The sequence below is a fragment of the Cuculus canorus genome, chromosome 12 (genome assembly GCF_017976375.1).
Source record: "Cuculus canorus isolate bCucCan1 chromosome 12, bCucCan1.pri, whole genome shotgun sequence".
Lineage (NCBI taxonomy): Eukaryota > Metazoa > Chordata > Aves > Cuculiformes > Cuculidae > Cuculus > Cuculus canorus.
The window spans coordinates 8303164-8325101 of NC_071412.1; the positions used below are offsets into that span (position 1 = coordinate 8303164).

Below are 21938 nucleotides of genomic sequence, written 5' to 3' on the forward strand. Positions count from 1 at the left end.
GGAGGTTTGTCCCTTAAGCCTGTATCAGCTTTCCCTGGCCATAGAACTATTGCTTTAGCTGGAATTGCCCAGCTGGACCAGAACCATGCATGGAGACCACTGGACAGATGTGATTTGGCCCAGGCTGATTAAATTATTGGGAAGCTGCAGTCAAGCAGGGGTGGGACCGGGTTGTAGGCAGGCCTGGGAATGGGCTGGGACACCAGTGGGAGAGGGCTGGCTGCCGTCAGATGGAGACCTGACAGGAGAAGGGTCAGGAGCCCAGCCCTGTCCCTTGGCTTAGTTCTGCTGCAGGGTTCCTGTCTGCTTCCAGGGCAGGGGGATGCCAGGAAAGGGCTTGGGAAGACCACACCTTCCCCCTCCTAGTCTCTCTGCCAATGTTGGTGGTGCCAAAACTCACCCTTTCAGAAACCATTTCTATTTCTTTTCTTTCTTTACGTAGCCTGGGCCCTTGGTAAGCACCTTGTTGCCCTTTCCTGGCTCCTAGGAGCCTTCAGGGCAGAAACTGCCCAGTCTGTCCCTCCAGCCAGCCCCTGTGGTCCGCATCTTCCCAGAAGATACCAGCTCCCATGGCTCCATCATGGGACAGCTTTCAGCAAGTCAAGGGGACCATGATGTCCCCTTCTGTCTGGCTCATCCCCAGCTCTTCCTCCTTGTGGCAGGCGTGCATGAACCCTAACCTGAAGGTGGAGGGGCCGATACGTACGGTTTATGCAGGATATCCGTGGCTCTTCCCACTGCCCGTTGGGCTGGCACCGAATCGTGGGCACATGGCGCTGGATATAGCCTTCGTCACACTGGTACCGCACCAGGGAGTTTATTTCATAGCGGTCCTTCTTCCGACCAAAGGTCCTGGCATTTTCCACTACAGGGGGTTCCCCACAGGCCACTGCAGAAGAAACATGGAGAGCTAGAGGAGTCCTGCCTGGCTGAGTAGGTAGATCCTGCCTGCCTGGCACTGGCTGGGCACACACAGCCTTGTCTCTCTGCTTCTCCTGCACCCCACTCCATGGGGTTTCCTCGAACGGCTGAGGAGAGGGTGTAATCAGTGGCTGCTTCAAAGGCAGCTACTTCTGGGATGGAAAGAGGCAGCTGTGTCCCTAGCCATCCTTGCCCAGCCCCGAGATGCAGTGGGAGCGATACCCTGCCCTGTTATTCCTCCCTTGGAAAAACATCTCTGACCTAGAAGGTGTCTGGGTCCTATGTGGGCAGGTGTCAGCATCTAAGCCTGCCAGACCTTTTTTGCTGCATTTACAGAGGGTTCATTTCCTTTGTTTGGAAGGAAAAAAAAAAGATGGAGGCAATACAAAAACAGGACAGTTGATTAAAAAGTTCATAAAACCTTAAATTCCTTTGAGATTGCTTCTGACTGCCTTGAAATTTAGGGGCAATGGAATGTAGAAATTATGCGTGGGACCTTAAAATTAAGTAGTGGAATGCCTCACGGCTCTGTTCCTGCCTCCTAGAGAGGCAGCGAGAGCCAGGCACGGCAACAGCTGCTTGCATCCATGCAATATCATGGAGCTGATGACTGGGAGTGATTGCTCTGCCTGGGGACATGAAACCCTGGCCCTGGCTCCAGTTCCACAGCTGCTGCAGGAGTCCCCCATCCTTGCTGGTGTGTTGCGGGGTGCTTACCTGTTCCTTTCTTGCAGGTGAAAGGGAGGTGATAGTTGCAGGGGACATCGTTCCATTCGCCTTGCTCGTGCCAGATCATCACAACGCAGTCCTCACCCGCCGCGAAGAAGTTATCGGGTTGGTTTGGCCGCCAGTTCTCAAATTGCTGCCAAGAGAGGAAAGTCCTTTGCCTAAGGCTGGGTCTTTCACCCTCTCACTCCTTCCTTCATCCCTGTGTCTGCCTTCCCCATGCAGAGACCATGGGTTACAAGCACTGCTACTACAAGGGTTATTTCCATCATGACGGTGCCCAGGAGCTTAGCGGACCAGCTTTAGTAGACACTTGAAAAAAACTGTGAGCCCTATATAGTTTAAAGCTGTCTCCATCCAATGCCCAGCCCCAGCACTTAGCAAGTATATCATGGGGCTCTTCCCACCCAACAGGACCTTCTTCCCTTCCACCAAAGGCTAATGTCTGGGCTGCAGGCTCACCAGGGAGTGCCCATCAGACCAGCGGAAGTCATTCTCCACAGCTCTGTCACTGAGGCCGATCCATTGGTAGTCTTGTGCGTGGCCTGGAAGAGATGGAGGGGAAGCGAAGAGTGCATCATGGTTCCTCTACACCTTGTTGGAAGCATTTATTTGACATCTCAGCTGCCTCTGACCCTGGAGCTTTTGAGTCATTCGGCTCCTTCTAAGCCACCAGCCCTCAACGTACTTTTTCAGCCCACGCTGTGCTTTTCCATCTCCCTCCCCACTCAACAGAGTCACCCACGCTGACGTGGGTCACTGCCCTTGTTGCATCAAGTGATTATCATATCGGCAATGTGCTAAGAGCAAAGATCTGCCCTAGCTGAGAAAGAGCCCTCTTCTGTCTCATGGCTGGATGGTTCTTCCTCTCTTATGCACGGGTGAGGCCTCATTGGGAAATGTTTAAACACCAGTGGGGGAAATGTTGATTTTTACATAACTATGGATAAACAGACTCAGAGTCCAAAGGATAGACCCCTGCCTAGTCTCAGGCTGCCCTCGACACTCACTGTTCACAAATTTTTGCTCCTCTGGAGTGATGATACTGCTCAGGTGGGCTTGATGTTGTCGGCATCTGGCCTCTGCATCCATCCAAGTCTCCCTGTCTTCAAAGTGTCTATAGCAGTGGCCCCAGAACTTGGTCCAGCCTTCCTCACAGTTTTCTAGGTCTGAAACACACAAAGGGGGGGATGAAAAAGAGTTGGTGCATGGGACCAGAAGCCTTCCAACTCACCTCTGTGTGACTCATGCTCTCATGGCATCAGACAAAACATGGTTAATTCCACTAAAAAGCAAACGTTGACACTGTTGCCTGTGGGAAATCCCAGGGAAAATGATCAGAAGGCATCCAAGACACAGGCAGAAAGAGGAGTCTATGTTGAAGACCTTGTGTTTTCAGTGAGGTGACTGGTGCTACTAGAAAACTTGAGTGACATAAACTTATTCCTGAGCAATTCAATCCCCACATCATGTTTCTTGACTCTTTTTTTGAGGAATTGACCAAGCAAGGATCCGTCTCTTCCCACTTGTGCTGGTCTGCAGAGTTGTCTTGTTTAGGAAAGAAACTCCAAACCCTGAATCCAGATGCCCAGAATAAATGCATATATGTAGAAAAGAAAAGAGGAGAACCCAGGTTTGGGTGGTCAAATTGCTTGGTGTGGAGCTCTGGATGAGAAGCAAGCCTACCAAGACGTGAGAAAAGAGACGGAAGGAGGAACTTACCATGGTGGAGAGAGAAAATGAGATCTGAAGGGAAAATCTTGGAAGCTGCTAGAAAAGTACAAAAACTTCTCAACATTTCAGAACATCTTTTACAGTGAGGAAGACTGAAGAGCTGAACCCACTGATTAAAAAAAAAATAAAACCACAGACAGGGGGAGCAGAAGTGAACAGTGAAACCATCAGAAAAGACCTTCAGGAGTTCCCATGCAATGCAACACCACACATCTGCTCCATGTGGCTGAAGGAAACAGGAGGCTAAATGTGTTTAATCTCAGACTCTCAGATGCCCAATCTACCATCCTTCCTCAGGCACTTGCTGTTCTTGGAGGTGTGGGCTTTCATGAGTCCTCATGCCTCTCTCCCTTTCCAGTAAGATTTTCCACACTCAGTTTCTTTCTTCTGTTTTTAAACTTGGTAGGTTGTCATCTTCAATCACACTAATTCCTCATAATCCACCCTCGTGGTGTTCTTCCAGCTGGAGATTGCAGGTGCTTCATAGATGTTGGAGGGGTTGGTGGTTAGCTGAGGCATTAAAAGTGTTTTATGCCTTCTTCAACAGATCACATGGATTATCTAGAAGTAGCTGAAGCTCTAAGGATTCTTGGACACTGCAGGCAGATCGTTTGCACAAGGTGAGCAGAGAACACATTCTGGCTTTTGAGATTTAAGACTTTTTTCTAGCAACTTAAATGTCACCCCTTGTCATCACAGCCTGGGGACAGGACAGCACATGGCAGAGAAGCTCAGCAGGACACTTTCTAGGAGAAAGGCCACTCTTTCCTACAGAGTTTTTACTTATGGGGAAATATGACAGCAATCATCTTGGAAAAGAATGATGAAAAGCTTGTTAACCTGGTAGGGACACTGTCATGGTGACAAGAAAAACTGTCTGTGTGCACAGATAGCAGAGATCACCTATGGTGTCCTGCTGTTCTTGGTGAACGACAGAAATTGTGGTCTGCCTCATGGTAATAATATGGATTTTCATCCCCCACTGAATTTGGGGCTCTGGCTTCTTCTTGCATCTCCGAGGCGTTGGCCTCCAGGCATGATGAGCCCATAAATCTGAGAAGGGAGGAAATTAAGTCTGGCTTGGAGCAAACCAAATCTGAGCAGCCACAGGGTAGAAAGTCTCTTGTTGGATTACAGGGATCTTCAACAACAGGCAGAGGGGCAGGTAAATCAGGGGCTGGTTAGGTTGCGTTAAGAAAGTGGTGTTAAGACAGCACAATTCCTGCCCACACGGTCCAATGATCCTCAGCCTTCTTCACACAGCTAACTCCATCTGTTCATACTGGAAGCAGAAAGAGAGGTGCAGAGAAAGGGGAGGAGAAAATTCGATATGTATTATCATTACTCTTGCAGAAGCAAAGAACACATTGCAACCTTATTCCTCTTCTTTTTGAGCAAGGTAGGAGAGCTTCCTCTCAGCTAAGTTGATAGAAGTTTGGACTTTCATCAGCTTTAAAGAAAAAAAAATCCTTTTTTTTTTTCTTTCCTTCTAGAAAAAACCTCCAAGTATTAGCACAGGTCAGACTACTTAATTTTGATGGAAAAATAGGTCACTTCACATTTTCTCAAAGATATACATTCCCTGCTGATTGTGCCACAGGAAGCCACGTTGAAGAGATGACAAAAATGTCATACTGTGTCAAATCGGTGGAGATTCCTGGAGTGAATGAGGCTTCTCTCAGCTGCATCTTCATAGAGAGAAACATAACCAATTTTCATGGCTCAGTTGAAGCATCTTTCCATGAAATTCCAGTCTAGCAGAGAAAGTTTGCCTGGGGTGAAGATGTACTCAGATGTTTCCCTACTGTTACAGATGAACAGAAAGACCCTTGACTCAGAAGTCACCGTGACTTCTGTGATCAACATTGCAACAATCTGTACAGACCTTCACTAGAGAAACTTAAGAAAAAAGAGAAAGCTGAAGAAGACACGAGATGCTCCTGCTTAGGAATCTTAGAGGACATGGTGGTGTGATGAACACAGTAATCAAAATACACAAGCAAAAGTCTTAAAGCTTTTCCCTAGTGTATTTTAAGTGTCAGTTAGAGATTAGCTTGCTGAGATGAGGACAGGACTGATGGTAGCACTTGGGATCAGCTTTTTTTCGGGGGGTAGAGTGGGAACAAGGTAGTGCAGCAGTTAGTAAGGTTAGCTGAAGCCAGGTAGGCCGTACCGATCTCACACAGGTCACCTCCGTAGCTGGGAAGGCATAAGCATTTGAAAGAGTCGATGCCATCAACGCAGGTAGCTCCATTCAGACAGGGGCTTGAGTGGCACTCATCAGTGTCTGCAAGAAATCAAGGGCTTCCATTAGGGCTCTAGGCAGACAACTCGACCAACAGGAGAATTTATGTCCTTGCTTGTTTAGGTGGGAATATCAGTTGTTTTGGGGGAACTTGAGAGTTTCTTGCATCTTATTTAAAAACACACCGCAACTGCTGCTGCTGGAAGAATGAATGCAAGAGACCCAACCCACCCTACAAGGAAGACACTGATTTTCTGTCACTCGATGAACACCAGTCTGAAGATATCAGTACCAGCTGAGCAAGATGTATCCAGTACAGAGCACTCAGTGTCTTTGACAGCTGTGGTAACTCTTCCTTGTCCACTGCCTCTGCCTGAGGCGTCAAACATGCAAACTTGTGTCTATGTCTCTACCAGCTATGGGTCTACAAGGAAGAAGGTGGAGTTCTCCTAAGTGATGGAAACATCCTGAAACAGATCTCTAGCTCCCAATCGGTCTTCCTTGTTGCCAGTGCTTGCTACTAGGTTTTTTTCTAATCATAATTTAGATGAATTTCTGGAGCAAGAAATCTCTTCTCAGTGAAGATCAAGAAAGTGCAGAGAATTAGGTTTAAAGGTCCCTTTGAGGATCTTGGGCCTAGCTATGGGTACCTTCTCCCTGATGAAGAATACTGGAGTGCAGTGCCATTTTCTCCAGACCTGTCCCAACTATGTTCTTTCTTACTTGTGGGGTGGCTGGAAGAAGCTGTACGTCTTTTTCAGCTGTGGCTTCACTCTTAGTGAAGGAAACAACTTTCAACATTCCTATCTAGAGCGGCCTTTAAGATTCTTTCTGCTTTTCCAGAGGTGAAAAGAGAAGTTTTTTGGGAAGAGTTCAGCCTCCAACTCTCCATTGTTTCTTAACTTGTTAATAAGCAGAAGCCTGGGTAGCACTTCCATCTCCTGTCATCTTGGGGCAGAAGGAAAGAAGCATGGATGCTCTGAAGAAGGCCACAGGTAGCCAGTTTGTATCGATATATTGTAAAGTCTAGCTTGTGCTGGAAGTAAAAGCTCTTCTCCCAGTATTTCTCCAGACTTGTGCTTAATCCTACTTATGGAGCTTTGGAACAAGAAGAAAAATAATTCAGAAGGGAAAGAATTGAGAGATGTTCAACTCAAGAAACAAGGAAGAAGACTAAGAAAGAAGAGCACATCCATGCAGGTTAGGTTAAATGATGACTGGTTAGATCCTCATGCTAGACAATGTTTCTCTCTTTCACACTCAGGAGAAATGTAAGGCTTTAAAAGTGCCAACTACGGCTCCATGCTCTTCTTGTGGATGAGAGAGGTTAGTGAGGAAACATTCAAAGATGACAAACATGCTGGCAATGGAAATAGGAGAGCAGAGCAGTGACTCCTCAAGGTCTGTGTTCATCTTCTGATTGAAGTATATTCAGCCTCATATTTTCTCCTTGCAGAACTGTGGCCCAGATGCTCACTGTCCCTGGAGCTATGAGAGCAGACAGAAAATCCTTCCTGATCTTGGACAGTAAAGCAGTTCCTGCTTTGGAGCATGAAGGTTGTCATCTTTATGCTAGGCTGTATCACTGTGAGCAATGCAACATCCCTCAGATGGCTGATGAATCTCTGATACCACTTTTGCAGTTAGTTCTTCGCTGAGAGAAGGAATTTTTCTCTCTGAATTGACCTTACTCATGAATGCTTTCTGGACTTCTTTGTTCACTGTAACATGAAGATTCTCTTTTCTTTTCATGACACTAATAAGCACTTTTCAGAAGAAAGAAGCAGTCATGTGCCTAAGTAGAAGAGAGGAGCTGAACTTGGCTGGCTATTCTTTATTAGTCATGCTTGGAGTTCCTAGAAGATAGAGAGCATAGGGGGAAATGAGGTATCCTGAGGGATGATTCCAACTTGAAAGGCCTCTTGGGCTTCCCAACAGCAGTGGCAGCAGAAGTTCATGTTGATTCCAATGGGCTCCAGCTGAACAAGTAAGGAAAGGCTTTCCTTTGTCTGTTACACTCCATGATGTGGAAACCAATGCTGTACAAGTGGGACCAAAACACATATGAGAGCTAAAGTAGAATGTTTAACAGGGAATAACAAGCCTCCAGCTATCTTCAGCAGCGTGGGCTAAACCTGGCACATCCAAGATTTCTTCTGAGGTGCAGGAGACCCGTTGTGAATTGCCATCCCTGGTCTTGGAGGAGGAGGGAGCAGGCACACGTGCAAAGTCATCGCCACACATTTCCAGCTGGGAAATAACACTGGAACATTATTTCATTTTACAGATATTGTATATAATATGACTGCACATATTATATATGTTGTAAAAAGAAATCTCTGTGTATAATATATATGTTATATATCTCTCCATACATACACATATATATTTTCCTGTACAACACATAGAGAAAGGAAGTAGGTAGTGTTGGAAAAACAGACAACAAATACAACTGAGATACAGACAGGTATTTTCCCAGGTGTGTGCTGCAAATGGCTGAAGAGAAGATGTTTTAAACACATGATGATCATAAACACCAAACTCCACCTTCATCCTGTGGTGCTGTTGGGGCAGTGACCCCATCTCGATCTGTAAGAAACACCAAACTGATATCCAGAAACTCAAATGTATCAGCTGGGTTGGAGGAAGCATTGCTGATTCTGGTTCTCCCAGAAAATCTGAGTCTTGGAGATCTTTTAGAAAACTAAGATTTAAATGGTAAAACTGGCAGTGATGTTGTTTCTGGAAACCCTTGCAAGCCATTTTATGTGTGTTTCTAGGATATTACATCAAAGTCATAGGATTTATGGGAGGCGAGAAATCCAGTTAAAAAAAGCCATCCCATCTATTACACAATGCTTGGCTTTTTCTTCATAGCCTTTTGTGTACCGTAAATATATCCACTTCCACAGAGTTTAGAGCTAGATGAGGTTAGTAAATCACTGTACAGCTCTTCAGCCAGCTGAAAAGCCTGTGGCACACTGGGTGTGCCAGCTCTGCTCAGCATGAAGCGAGACTCCACTTCCACAGCACGAGCTGCCAGATACTTTGACACTCAAAGATCTTAAGCAAACTCGAGCTATTCGTTTGCTTGGGTGAGCAGTCATACAACAAGTCAGCTCTGTTTTGAAAGGCAGCTCAAGTGCTTATCAACCAACAAGAAGACAAGACTACTGCTAAAATTACCCAGTGCTATTATTACCCAGTGCTAACAAAGGACAAGTGATACAGCATGGGATGCAGAACAGAGGCTTTCAAGAGCTTCAGCTGTAAAACAAAGACAGGGAAGAAAATGCCTTGCATTGCCAAGAACAGGAAGCCCATTTAAAACATTATTAACTCACTTTTTGAGGATAATGCAAAATTAGCAGCCCTTTAGAAGACAATTTGTACTGCAGTTAATATAGCCCAGAAGTTGAAAAACATTATTCAAAGCTATTGTCACAACGGTGTCTATTTTTTGTTACTAACAGGACCCAAGGTCTAACTTCTCGATGTTTTTAGAAAAAAACAATAAAACCAGAATATCCAATGTAAACAGGGTTTTGCATCTGGAAGATGTAAATTGTTGGCTGGAGAAAGCAAAGAAAGTTACGCAGCTACAAGGCAAACTTTGAATTTATGTCACCATTTTCTTCCTAAGATTTCTTTTACCAGATACACACTGTTTTTTGACAGATACAAACTATATTTAGTGAGAACTATTTGCTTTTAGTGAAACTAAACACAACATAAGTATTCTCCCAGTGACTTTGAAAACAATTTGGGGCACTAGCTCATGGAAACTAGAAAGAGAAATCCTTTAGAAATGAGAGAGAAGTAGATTGGTCCCAGTTTTGCTCAGAAGGCAAATGGCACGCAAAAGTGAACACACAGTGTCAGTGGTGAGAGGGAAATGCTTTTAAAATCCTTCATCCCAAGTTAAGAACACAATACTAGAAACAGTGCTAACTCCTTTTAATACAATACAGCCCATGCATCTCTCTCAATGGCAGCCTGTATGGAAGATGAGCAGGAACAGCCGTTAACCAAGGTCAGCTTTGTGCTTAAAACACCTATTAAGGAGAAGCATCTTATGATGCTTTGTGAGGACACTCTCGTCCAAACCCTGAACAAAGCGTACAGTTTTCCTGAAGCTGCGAGTAACTGGTTTAGAGAAATACCCTAGGAATAATGTCCTGGTTTTATTCTGCAGAAAGGAAAACTTAGACTAAACAGCAAGACATTTTCAGGATGTCCAACAGTCCCTGTTGTGCCCCTCACTCTTTCTTTATATTCTTCCTTGTAAGTGCAATTATCCAAACAGGGACTCAGAGACTGGTTAGATAACTATCCTCTAGCAACTGAGAAAAAAAAAATCCAGGTATAAATTAAATTTGCTTTTCAGAGAAGTTTTAACTGCTGATCTGATAGCTCAAACAGTGAAGAAAAACATTGGAGTGATTATAGTGCGACTTCTAGAAGAAAAGAATAGCAAAACACTTCTCTCATCATTAAGTAAAATGCCAGCATTGAACATCACATAGTCAGGTAGTGAATTATGATGAGCAATTAAGTCATTAAAATAATTAACTATAATACTTAAACTAAAGCCTCCATGCAGCAGAGGGGGCAGGTATTGCTACAGCCTTAAAAAGCTATATTCGTCTGGAGAACAGCAAGTTTCCAGGAGAACCTGTTGATCCGCTGGGACCTTCAACACTTTCAGTGAAGGAGAGTGTAGGAAATTTAGACGTCTCTATATCCAAAATATTATGTGTAGCAGTAATCTAGTGTGTATAACATTAGTCCAGGACTGTGGGCTTCCTCTTCAGACAAAGGTTTTAATTAAGCTAATAAATTTCTGATGCAAACCAGATGGTATATCCAGGAGATATCAAATCGTCTGGTCAGTCAGCCACAGATTGTGCTTTTACTTGTTTCTCTCAGCCAGGACTGGTACTTCCATCTACTTCTTTAAAGCATGCTCTTCATTCTACTTTAGCTGAAACATTATGAATGAGGTGAATGTTTTCTAGATTTTTTTCTTCTGGGTTGAGCTGCTCTGGACCAACAAAACACCATCCCTAGCCTTCCAGGGCATGAAGAATGAAGAAAACCCATCAAGACCTTTCCTCATTTGGATTCTAGCCTTCAGCTGTGCCGGGGTCATAGACAGCAGACTTTATCAACTCGTTTCACCAGAGACAAGCAAAACTTAATGTAAAGAGTTGCCATTTCAGCACATTTCTCTTTTTTCCCCCCCAACTTGACTGAAATTTTTAAGTCATTGACTGGTCCTAGTGCTCCAAACCACAGCCTTTCAATGAAGTGCCAGCATGCTTTTTTCAGCTAATAATTATTTGTCTTCAAACGTTACCAGAAGCAAAAAGACCCGCTGACTTGGCAAAACTCTGGATAAAGAAGCCAAGACCATGGACCATTCTCAAGCTTCTGGGGTTTCTGTCCTAACAGAGGGCTTAAACTGCTGACAAAAGACATGTGCATGAGCAGCCTTCAATTTGGTTAAATACTAAAAAATGCTGGCACTCCAAGCGTTAATCTTTGGTCGTCTTGTGCTTCTGGCTCTGGCCTTTAGAGAGAAGCAGAGACTATGGCAGAGCAGAAAAATATCATTCTTCTTAAATCATCCCACTAAAAAGACTTCTGGATCTAACTGGAACCCTTCAAAGGTTCCAGCCACATGCCTCCTGCTCCTCACTCTAAGCTCCTTTTGCAAACTGAACTACCTTCAGCTGTGCTTTAGTGTTAATCAAAATGAATTGCACTTAATGGGCATCTATTACACCTTACAAGCTCTGCGCACAGCACGAGGCACAGATAGTAGAACTGGTCTTTGTGCAAGAGCCACATTTCACGACTGGGAGGTTTCAGGTAAAAAGGCAGCTGCAATATGGAAAATACAATTTTCGATTCAAGCCTATGGCTCTTCCTTGTAAACTTTCCACATGCACAATCTGCAGAGCACTGCAAAGAGTAATAACCCAAGAAAAAGTAATCTACGATTATTTTTCCTTTTTTTTTTTTTTTTCTTCTTTTATCATCATTTTGCTCTAATTCTCTAGAATTTCAACTTGTTGCAGGGATGTTGTATGTTCATGGTCAACACACTTTCTTGATGCTTGGATGAATATCCTTCAACCCTGACGAAGACTGCATTTAACCCTACAGGGATACTGTAGTAAAGAAGCTTATCAATAAAAGAGAATCTTTACCCTGGAATATCTTCCCTGGTGGGAGCACCAGCCACACACACATGCTGAAGGCCACCTCCAGTCTATAAAAAGACTACAATTAAGCTTCAGGCAGTCATTGCTTGTCACCTGTAAGAAACCCCAGCTGCTACATCGTCATGTCTGCAACTTGCAAATATACACCATTTTCCAATTTCAGAATATTTTTCAAGCGTCTCCACACATGAGCTGCTGAACACATGGTTTTCTTTCAAAATACTTCACAAGAATGTTGGCTAACAAACGCTCTGAAGAATCTGGCAGTCGCCTTGTGGGTAATTTATAAAAAGAAAAAGCTGTGAAACAAAACCATACTTTGGGACCAATTTTTAACATTTTTTTCTTCTCCTTTTTTTTTTTTTTGGCTAAGCCTCACTGACCAGTTTCCTTCCTTCCTCTCAACCCTGCTTTTGCTGGCTTGTTTTTGTCTCCAGGCTTGGATGTGGCAGCAGGCATGGCCCAAAAGCAGAGCCCATTAGGTGTGCAAGGAGGGCTTTTGGGTCCTGCAACACCCTGCCAAGCTCTGGACACTGTGCCAGCCTGGACCAGTGCTGCAGGAATGACACTGCTGACTTGCCCTCACCCACTCCCGCGACATCTGCTGTGCAGCTGCTGAGTAAAGACAGATAAGACCTCAAATGCATTATGAGCAGGACTGAACAAAGGTTTGTGATTACCTGTTTTCTCAGAGGGAGAGAAGTGATGCAGAAGAAAATGCAGTGACTCATTCAAAACAGTTTGAGGATGGAAATGTAGTTAGAAACAGGCTGAGCTTCACAAAGTCCTGCTTTAGTAGACCCTCCCTCAGTCCTGAACTGAATGGTGTAAATTCACCAAAATGAAGCAGTTCAAAAGGTAGTGTGGGAAAGGGTGGGATTAAAATTACTTTTACTGGAAGGAACTGAGAAAATCTCTTTGCACATACATTTTGTGCCATATTTAAGCAACATGTCCTACATGAATGTGCGGTCCATTGAAAACTGAGCACATGCAGGACCTTCATACAAAAGCACTGATGGTACTGAAATGGGGTCTGTCCCCAGGACCTCGCTCCTGACTGCAGTAAAGTGAAACCAGGGATCCCATGGGACATCCCCTGTTACTGGGACTGGGCTTCATCCCTTGGCCAAGAAGCAGTCACCGATAAGCACAATGATGTTCCATCTTGTTTTCTTCTCACTGTGGTATCCTAATGCGTCCATGGCATGTGAACGCTGCTCGAGCAATGCTCCTCAGAAAGCTAGCAAAGTGTTTTCAGCATAAATGGTTACTCAGATTTAATATTGTACCTGTTTATACCTAGCAGCAAGGGGTCCCGCCAAAGACAGAGTGTTAAAACACTAAGAAGTGGCAAGGTGGAAGGAAGAGCATTTATAAGCAGAACTGACAAAAGGTGGCAATGCTCTGAGCATGGCTGCACACATTCAGCCTGTTCTAGCTGCAGACAGCAGCCTAAGATGCAGACCAGAGCCACACTCTGTGCCAAAGGGATTGGAGCACTTTGCCCAATGCAAACATTACGCTCAGTGCAGATGATGCTTAGAGCAGAGATTTTTGTCCCCAGCTGGCTTGCTTTGCCTCTTACCCCTCGGCACTGCAAAGCTGCTGATGGCCAGCCTCCCACTCTGGAGCGAGCACTATGAAACCCCCGGGGATAGAGGCAGCAAGTCAACACATCGCAGAAAGAGAAACAAAACAGGATAGTGACTTGCAGCCCATCTTATCCAACTTCTCAGCTGCATCCATTAGGCAGGGTGGATGTCTTTGGCAGTCTTTGCTCTTGTTTCCACATAAGAAGAAAAAAATATTTTGTTTTCTCTAGATGACAGCAATGGCTTAGATCAATTTCAGAGGAGGCATGAATGCCCTACTGCCTTCCCCAGCTATAGCATAGCAGCTTTCGATGACCATTCATAGAACGCTCTTTTTTTGAGCCCCCACCTCCAGCAGCACAGAGAGGAGAGCTCTCCTGTGTTCCAGTGATAACCTGCGTACCCCGAGGGCAACACAAGCAGATGATGACTCTGTCATGTACCTGGCAGGTTCCAGCTCCACTGAGCTGCTCCTCATGGCTAGGGCACAACCACATCCACCAGGATCAGCAATTCAGAGGAGCGACTAATGCCTACTGCTGTGGTGCAGTGGAGGAAGACCAGATACGCATCTTCTGGTGCTTCCTTTGAACTGGTCCTCTACTACTCTCCCCAGAGACATGGAATTGCCATTGTCTGGCGGGAGGGAGGTCCTTCTGAGGATGCAGTTATGTTGGCTGGATAATTGCATTACATGGTAAATCAGAGACTATCATTTGTTAAGACAGAAACTATTGAAAATGACTTGTGAAAACCCCCAGAAGTTTCTAGCTTCCCACCACAATAACGTTCTGCTCAAGTCTGCTTCCATGTTAATGTTCTCTGCTGGAGAATAAGGAAAAAGAGCAGTAACTATGCCCCCTCTCTCCCTTCCCTTCCATAACACATTCCCTTCCATATGAGAAGAAGACACGGTACCTTCTGTAGTGGGTCCTAATGTGTCTATTGCTTCTTGTGAGACTTGAGGCAGGGCAGGAGTAGTGGTGGCCAGCAGATGGGGATTGTCTATAACAACAGATGTCTCCATCTCTTGTCCTGACACCGCAGGAGGGGAAGGCTCTATTTCGAGCTGAGCCTCTTCAGGATTCCTCGGTTCCTGTGTTTGTTCAACTTCTGGAGCACTGGTACCAATTACAACGTCTGGGACAGAGGTTTCCCCTGAGATGCCTGCGACTGAATATGTCATAGCTCCAGATGTTGCATCAGGAATTTCCTTCTCCTCGGGAGCACCAGAGGGATCACCACTGGCTAAAGATGTGGCAGCTGTTTCAATGTTAGCAGCAGGCAACGTGGGTGCTTCTCCACTGGTTTTGTGGGCTGTGGATGTTTCTATGCTAGTGTCAGGAAACGCAGATGTTTCACCATGAGCTTCTTGACTTGTGGATGTTTCTATACTAATTTCAGGAAACGCAGAGCTTTCCCCACTTATTTCTTGAACCGTGGATGTTTCTATGCTAGTTTCGGGATAGGCAGATGTTTCACCCCTGGCTTCTTGACTTGTGGATGTTTCTATTCTAATTTCAGGAAATGCAGAACTTTCTCCACTAATTTCATGGACTGTGGAAGTTTCTATGCTAATCTCAGGAAACGCAGATGTTTCACCCCTTGCTTCTTGACTTGTGGATGTTTCTATTCTGATTTCAGGAAATGCATATGTTTCTCCACTGATTTCGTGGATCGTCGAAGTTTCTATGCTAATTTCAGGAAAAGCAGATGTTTCTCCACTGATTTCGTGGACCGTTGAGGTTTCTATGCTGATTTCTGGAAATGCAGATGTTTCTCCACTGGTTTCATGGACTGTGGATGTTTCTATGCTAATTTCGGGATAGGCAGATGTTTCACCTCTGGCTTCTTGATTTGTGGATGTTTCTATTCTAATTTCAGGAAATGCAGAACTTTCTCCACTGATTTCTTGGACTGTGGATGTTTCTATGCTAATTTCAGGAAATGCAGATGTTTCTCCACTGATTTCGTGGACTGTTGAAGTCTCTATACTAATTTCAGGAAAAGCAGACGTGTCTCCACTAGTTTCATGGAACGTGGATGTTTCTATGCTGATTTCAGGATAGCCAGATGTTTCTCCCCTGGCCTCTTGACTTGTGAAAGTTTCTATTCTAATCTCAGGAAATGCAGATGTTTCCCCACTGATGTCTTGACTTGTGGATGTTTCTATTCTAATTTCAGGAAATGCAGATGTTTCCCCACTCATTTCTTGTATTGTGGACGTTTCTGCACTACCTTCAGGAAATGCAGAGGTTTCCCCACTTACTTCTTGAGCTGTGGATGTTTCTATGATAATTTCAGAATAGCCAGACGTTTCACCTCTGGCTTCTTGACTTGTGGATGTTTCTGTTATAATCTCAGGAAATGCAGACGTTTCCCCGCTGATTTCTTGAATTGTTGATGTTTCTATGCTAAATCCGGGAAATGCAGATGTCTCCCCACTGATTTCATGAATTGTGGATGTTTCTACACTACTTTCAGGAAATGCAGATGTTTCACCACTGATTTCATAAGCTGTTGATGTCTCTATACCACTTTCTGGCAATGCAGATGTTTCCCCACTTAGTTCACCAGATGCAGAGCTCTCACCACTTGGCCCAAAACTATAGGGAAAAGTGACAGCTGTTTCCCCACCTAGTTCCTGTGATACTGTTGGTCTTGTCACAACTTCTACTAAATCAGAAGTGACTAAAGTGACTTCTGGAAGCCCTGAGACCTCCCCACTACTATCAGTCACTGCTGAAGATTGTCCACTTAGATCGGTGGCTCCAGAAATGTCTCCACTGATGTGTGGGATCCCAGAGGGCTCTCCACTGAAGTCTCCCACCCCTGAAGGAAGCTCACTAGTCTCCACAGTTCCAGACCCTTCTCCAGATAGTGCTTTGTCTCCAGAAGGAAATCCACTGATTTCTATCACCCCAGATGGCCCTTCTCCCACCTCTTGTGCAATTGACGTCTGTGTTACAACTTCTACAAAAGTGGTGTCCACAAGAGAGACTGTGGGAAAGCCAGAAGTGAGTCCACTTTCCTCTCCAGACAGTAGGCCACTGGTGACATCAACTCCAGAGGCTTCTCCACTGCTGTCAATCACTCCACTTGCTTGTCCACTCATTTCAAGCACTCCAGAAGCACTCCCACTAAAGTCTACATGCCCAGAAGTTTCACCAGTGATGTCTAAGCTCCCAGATACCATGCCTGACGCATCTTCACCTCCTGAAGGCAATCCACTTATTTCCAAAATCTCTTTTGCTTCTGCTTCCGTAACCGAGGAGGTTGTTGTCACTTCCTTCAGATTGGCATCTACAAAGGTAACGCCTGAGGTCTCACCACTTCCATCGATACCAGAAGTAAGGCCACTTAGGTCCACCAGGCCACTGACCTCATGTGTTCCAGATGATTCTCCACTGATATCCAGTCCTGAGGGCAACCCACTGATCTCAGGCCATCTGGAGGGCTCTCTGCTGAGCTCGGGCACTCCAGAGGGCTGCCCACTGAGCTCGGGCACTCCAGAGGGCTGCCCACTGAGCTCGGGCACCCCAGAAGGCTCCCCGCTGAGCTCAGGCACTCCAGAGGGCTCCCCGCTGAGCTCAGCTCCTGAGGGTAACCCTTGGGCTCTGCCACTGCTGTCCCACTCAGTGGATGGGAACCCTGACAGATCTTCACCACTGACTCCAATGGACCCTCTTCCCTCCTCTCGCCGTTCTGGCCCTGTTGTTACAACTTCCATCAATGTGGTATCCACAAGAGAGACAGTAGGAAAACCAGAGGCAAGTCCACTTTCCTCTCCAGATGACACACCACTGATTAGCTCAGTGCCAGAGATTTCTCCACTAAATCCAGAAGGCAGTCCACTGCCTTCCACTCCAGATGGCATCCCTCTGATTTCTGGTATCCTTGAAGTAGACACCAACACATCTTCCTCTGCAGAAGGTAAGCCACTGATGTCAACCGTGCCAGAAGGCACACCACTCAGGTCGCCTGAGGGTAGCCCACTTTCTCCAGGTAGAAAGCCACTGGTATGCAGGTCTACAGATGGTAATCCACTTTCTCCGATCCCTGAGTGTTCTCCACTAAATTCAAAACCACCAGAAGCTGGTTCTCCGCTTGTATCTGGGACTCCAGATACCCACCCAGACGCCGAAGATTCACCACTGACTTGACGTTCTCCAGATTCAGTCACCTCCCCTGACGCTTCGCTGACTGAAGCATTAGTGCTTGTTTCCTCTGGTATTACAGTAGCTGGAGGAAAAGCAGATGGACTCACTAGAAAGAAAAGAGCAAATAAAAAGGATGATAGAAAATTATTTACTAAATTGTTTTAAAGAAGCTATGAACCATTTTCTGACTTCACCTCCAAACTGATACCTTTGGGATAAAGGCACAAATCCCTATGTCCTTGCACAAATAATTTGGTCCCTTCAAATTTGTTAATGAACATTATATCTTAAACATTTACAAACTAAATATCTATGCAAAACTGATAGACTATATCATCTTCTGACATGGGATAAGAGCAACAGTGATACCAGTTCCCAGGTGTCAAAACCAAACTACCAGTTCTTTGGAGATAGCATGTGGAAGAGAAAACATTTGGTGCTGCTCCAGCTGCAGTGTAGCTCTGTCCTCACTAGAAGGCGTGGCCTGAGATCTGTTCCTAGCCTGCCTTCGCCACCTTGGACACAAATCCACATATTTTCTCAAGTGCTTTGGCAATGCTGTGTGTGCTGTCTGCTGGTCATTTAGTTCAGTACTAGATAATAATAGTTCAATAATAATAGCTCCTATTGTGGGCACAGCCTCAGACTTCACTAAAATGGTGCTAATTGTCTAGATTTAGTGGGAATTCTCTTCAGCAATGACACAGCCCATTTATTTTGGAAGTGTTCCAACCCTACAACACCAGCCAAGCATGATCCAGGAGATGAGGAACGTTTGACCCACCTGAGAGCAGCGACACATCAGTTGGAAAGACATCTGTCTCCCAGGCTGTCTGATTCTCAGGTTGAGTGGCAAACTCTGTCTCCATGGTCACCTCCTCCCCAGAGGGCACTCCTTCCACTCCAGGAATCACTTGGGTTGCCAGCACATCTTCTTCAAAGAATGAGGTGACCCCCTCCTCCTCCACAGGTGGCAGAGCTGGAACAGAAAGGGAGGGTGTTTCCAAAAATTCACCATCCAAGATGCCAGTGAAGTGGTTTGCACCAGACTAGCACCCTGATGTGCCCAGCCTTCCTTGTGAAATCCATGTCTACATGCCCCGAAAAGGGTGGGAGGGTACCTCTGAAGCAGAAGGCGTGATGCCGGGACAGTGGGTCAGGAAAGCCCGTCTGGTTGTAGTGCTGGTAGACAGTTCTCACACCAGGTGCATCCCCCCCACAGGCAGGACGGGGGCTCACGATGGGATAGCGAAGGCTGCCGTCAGCTAACCAGCCAGCATAACATCTGTCCAGTCCCTGCTTCCAGGCAGCGTGGAGTTGGCCAACAGAGGCCAGTGTGGCGTTTTGGCTCTCACAGTACTGCTGAGCTTCTGAGAAGGTGAACTGCTCTGGCTGGGTGGCGAAGAACACCTCACCTGAGGGATGGGAGAGGAAATAGGTGTGAGTCCTTGCATCCCACCCACAGACACGCAGGTGTGGGGGTGTGAAGCACGTTTTTGCTTCACAGCTGTGACCAGAGGAAGGGGGATAATGTACCCTTGAGCCTGTCGATGTAGCAGTACACGTCATAGGTCTCTGAGGCTGGGCGCATGCCATATGAGCGCACGCCTGGAGAGTCCTCTTTGTCTCCTTCACAGTTACTTCGAGGATTCACGATGGGATACCTACCAAAAGAAGAAGAGACGATGTAACCCAATGTCAGCATTATGTATCCTAGACTGAAGAACTTCAGTGTACTTGGCAGGAGGACACGAACCCTTTGCTGTTAGAGGTGGTCAGAGCCCCCAGCGTGAGTTGGAAATAAGTCAACATGCAGCTTGGAGCAACGTGTACCTTTTCTCCACTTTTCCTACATGCCAAGGGAGCTCCACTGCAGGATGTATACACAGGTTAAGAAATTAGTAGGCAAATGTGAGAAGAATGGGTCTATTTGCCAATAGATATCAAGGTCTGGAGACAACTTTAGGTCAGGAAACCTTTAAAAGCTGATGAACAGAGCAGCAGGAGAGACCAGAGTAAAGCCTCAATTTGGACAGGAGTCTTCTAGTCATTATAGTTTTACCTGACTGTCTGGTCCCTCAGCCAGCCGGCATCACACTGGTCAAAGCCAGCCTCGTAGGCAGCCTGGAGCTGTTTGGGAGTGGCAATAACTGCATTGTTCTCCAGGCAGGCCTTCTGGGCTTGGACGAAGGAGAAGGCATATCTGCTGGTGGCAGCACGGTAGTGAAACACCACACCTGGGAGAAGAGAAGCCATGGTGAGACAGCAGATATAGGAACCCCTCCTCACTGGAATGTGTGACCAGACAACGTGTCTCCCCAACAACAGTACAAGGACCAGTGCCTATCAAACCCACTGTAATGGAGATGCCTCATCCATTAAGCTCCATTGCCATCAAGGGTGATGTTCTTGAAATCTCCTTAGTTCTCCCCTAGGATCTTCCTGCCACGACTTTCCCCTTGCCTGGACCCAGAATCACATGGGAGTGCAGAGTGTGATAACTGCAGACCCAAGCATCAGCCTGGGGAGCCCTCTTCAGCACATGACCGGGTGGCCCCACAGCCTCCTTCTCAGCCCTCCTGTCCTACCACAGTGGAGGCATTCAGCCTGTCCCTGACCGCAAACAGGCTTGACCACTTCCAGGGACTTGGATGCCCTCTGCGCCAGCAGAAGCTCAGGCTGTTTTCAACTGAGAGGTTACCTCTAAGAGAAACTGATCTTCAGGCTTCTCGGAGTCTTGGGGACTTACCCATGGGGGAGATTGGCTGCTCAGGGAGGAGACCGACACCAGGGGCTGCTGTCACTCTCTCGAGCTGATCTTCCACTGTGAATGCCGAGGCAGACTCTAGTCCTGGTGTGGCCGTCACCCCAACGACATCTTCCACCGAGCTCACCTCTGCCATTTTGGTGGTGATGGCAGTGTCTAAAGCTATGGTGGTGACTTGCTCAGGTACAGCCCACACTCCTGTGAAATCCCCCCTGGTGATGTTCTCCTCCTCTGGGGCACCTGTCTCTGCTGTGACACCAGTGGTGAAGAGATCAGGCAGGACAGTGAAGCCCTCGTACAGCTCGGTGGCAGTGGGTGTAATCTCAATGGGCTCCAGGGTGGCGATGCTGCCACGGGCCTCCTCCTCGGTGGCATTGCGTGGCAGGGGTAGCTCCACTTCTGTCTGGGTGACGGTCTGGACAGTGAAACCGCTGCCCAGCTCACTTTCCCTCTCATCGATGAACTCTCCTGGGATCAGAGTCTCCACATCATCCCCTGCATCAAGAGACAAAGCAGCAATCAGAGAGGACGAGATCAGTCAAGCAAGGCGTGCTGCGCCAACGCTGCCTCCAAGAAAGCTGAGGGTTATGAGGAGCAGGGAAATCATGATGGTCTGGTCAAAGAAATGCTTTTACTTCGTCTGTCTACAACACCTCAGCGTGGAGCGTGTGTTCCTGAGTTAGAGGCAATGGGTCACCGCACGCTCTGCAGCCGGAAAATCAGAAAGGACTTTCCCTGGTCTACTTCCAGCTCTCTTTCCCGGGAGCACCTTGCCCATATCCGAGTCTGCACTGACCTCTAGTGCCTGCTGCAAGGAATTTAAGGTGGCTGGTGGGAAGTAGGGGAGTTTGGTTAACCTCCACGGTAGGTCTGAGCCGTGAAAGAAGGACCACTGCGTCCTCACATGAAGTCTCACCAGGATCATGATCTCCTTCTGCTCTGCCCAGGTGATGACTTAAGAACTCATCAGATATTAGTATGCTAAACTCATCACAAGGACAGCCAAGGCCACTTGCTGTAGCAAATACATTCAAACAGCTCTCTCCATTCCCCTCCCAAATCACTTCTCTGACAAGTCGCATCCCTTGGGTGTAGGCGAACGTGCTTAACGTGCCACTGAGCAGGTCAGTCTACAGCAAGGATGGTGATTCAAAGAGCAGCATAAATCCGAACTGGGAGGGTGAGGCAGGGCTGGGACATTTGGATACTCAGCAAGGCAGGTCTCAGCTGGGAAGGTGAAGATAATGAGGCAGCGTCAGGCTTTTTCCCCAATACTGCTTTTCCTGCTCTATTTATTTCCAATTCTGTTTTGCTGCTAGTTCATTTTAGCCAGTACCTCTCAGACCTCAAGGGATGCACAGAATTAGATAGAGATATTCAGACAAGGACTGGCTGTACTCAGCAGTTTCAGATGCATGCCCTGAGATAACCAGACTGGCTTTGTGGACCAATGTTTAGCTTGGCCATTTAGCTGGATACGTCCAAAGGGTTTGAATGGTTCTACAGGGCCTCCTGTCACACTGATCATGCATTCATCTTGGCGCAATAGGTGGTATCAAA

General features: G+C 46.4%; 1 protein-coding gene across 3 annotated transcripts in view; it reads right to left on the reverse strand.

The window, feature by feature from the left end:
- ACAN (aggrecan) overlaps window positions 1–21938 on the reverse strand; it is a 48531-nt gene that overhangs the window by 1228 nt on the left and 25365 nt on the right. For 2 of the 3 annotated variants that reach the window (XM_054078059.1, XM_054078058.1), the window contains exons 8-18: window positions 20361–20873; window positions 19674–19848; window positions 19148–19275; window positions 18733–19026; window positions 18396–18590; window positions 14370–17717; window positions 5555–5668; window positions 2658–2816; window positions 2110–2192; window positions 1639–1783; window positions 707–889 (exon numbers count right to left, since the gene is read on the reverse strand). In XM_054078059.1, coding sequence (XP_053934034.1) covers window positions 707–889; window positions 1639–1783; window positions 2110–2192; window positions 2658–2816; window positions 5555–5668; window positions 14370–17717; window positions 18396–18590; window positions 18733–19026; window positions 19148–19275; window positions 19674–19848; window positions 20361–20873 — 5337 coding nt within the window. The remainder of the gene's footprint in view (window positions 1–706; window positions 890–1638; window positions 1784–2109; window positions 2193–2657; window positions 2817–5554; window positions 5669–14369; window positions 17718–18395; window positions 18591–18732; window positions 19027–19147; window positions 19276–19673; window positions 19849–20360; window positions 20874–21938) is intronic. The other variant, XM_054078060.1, reaches the window with a different exon arrangement.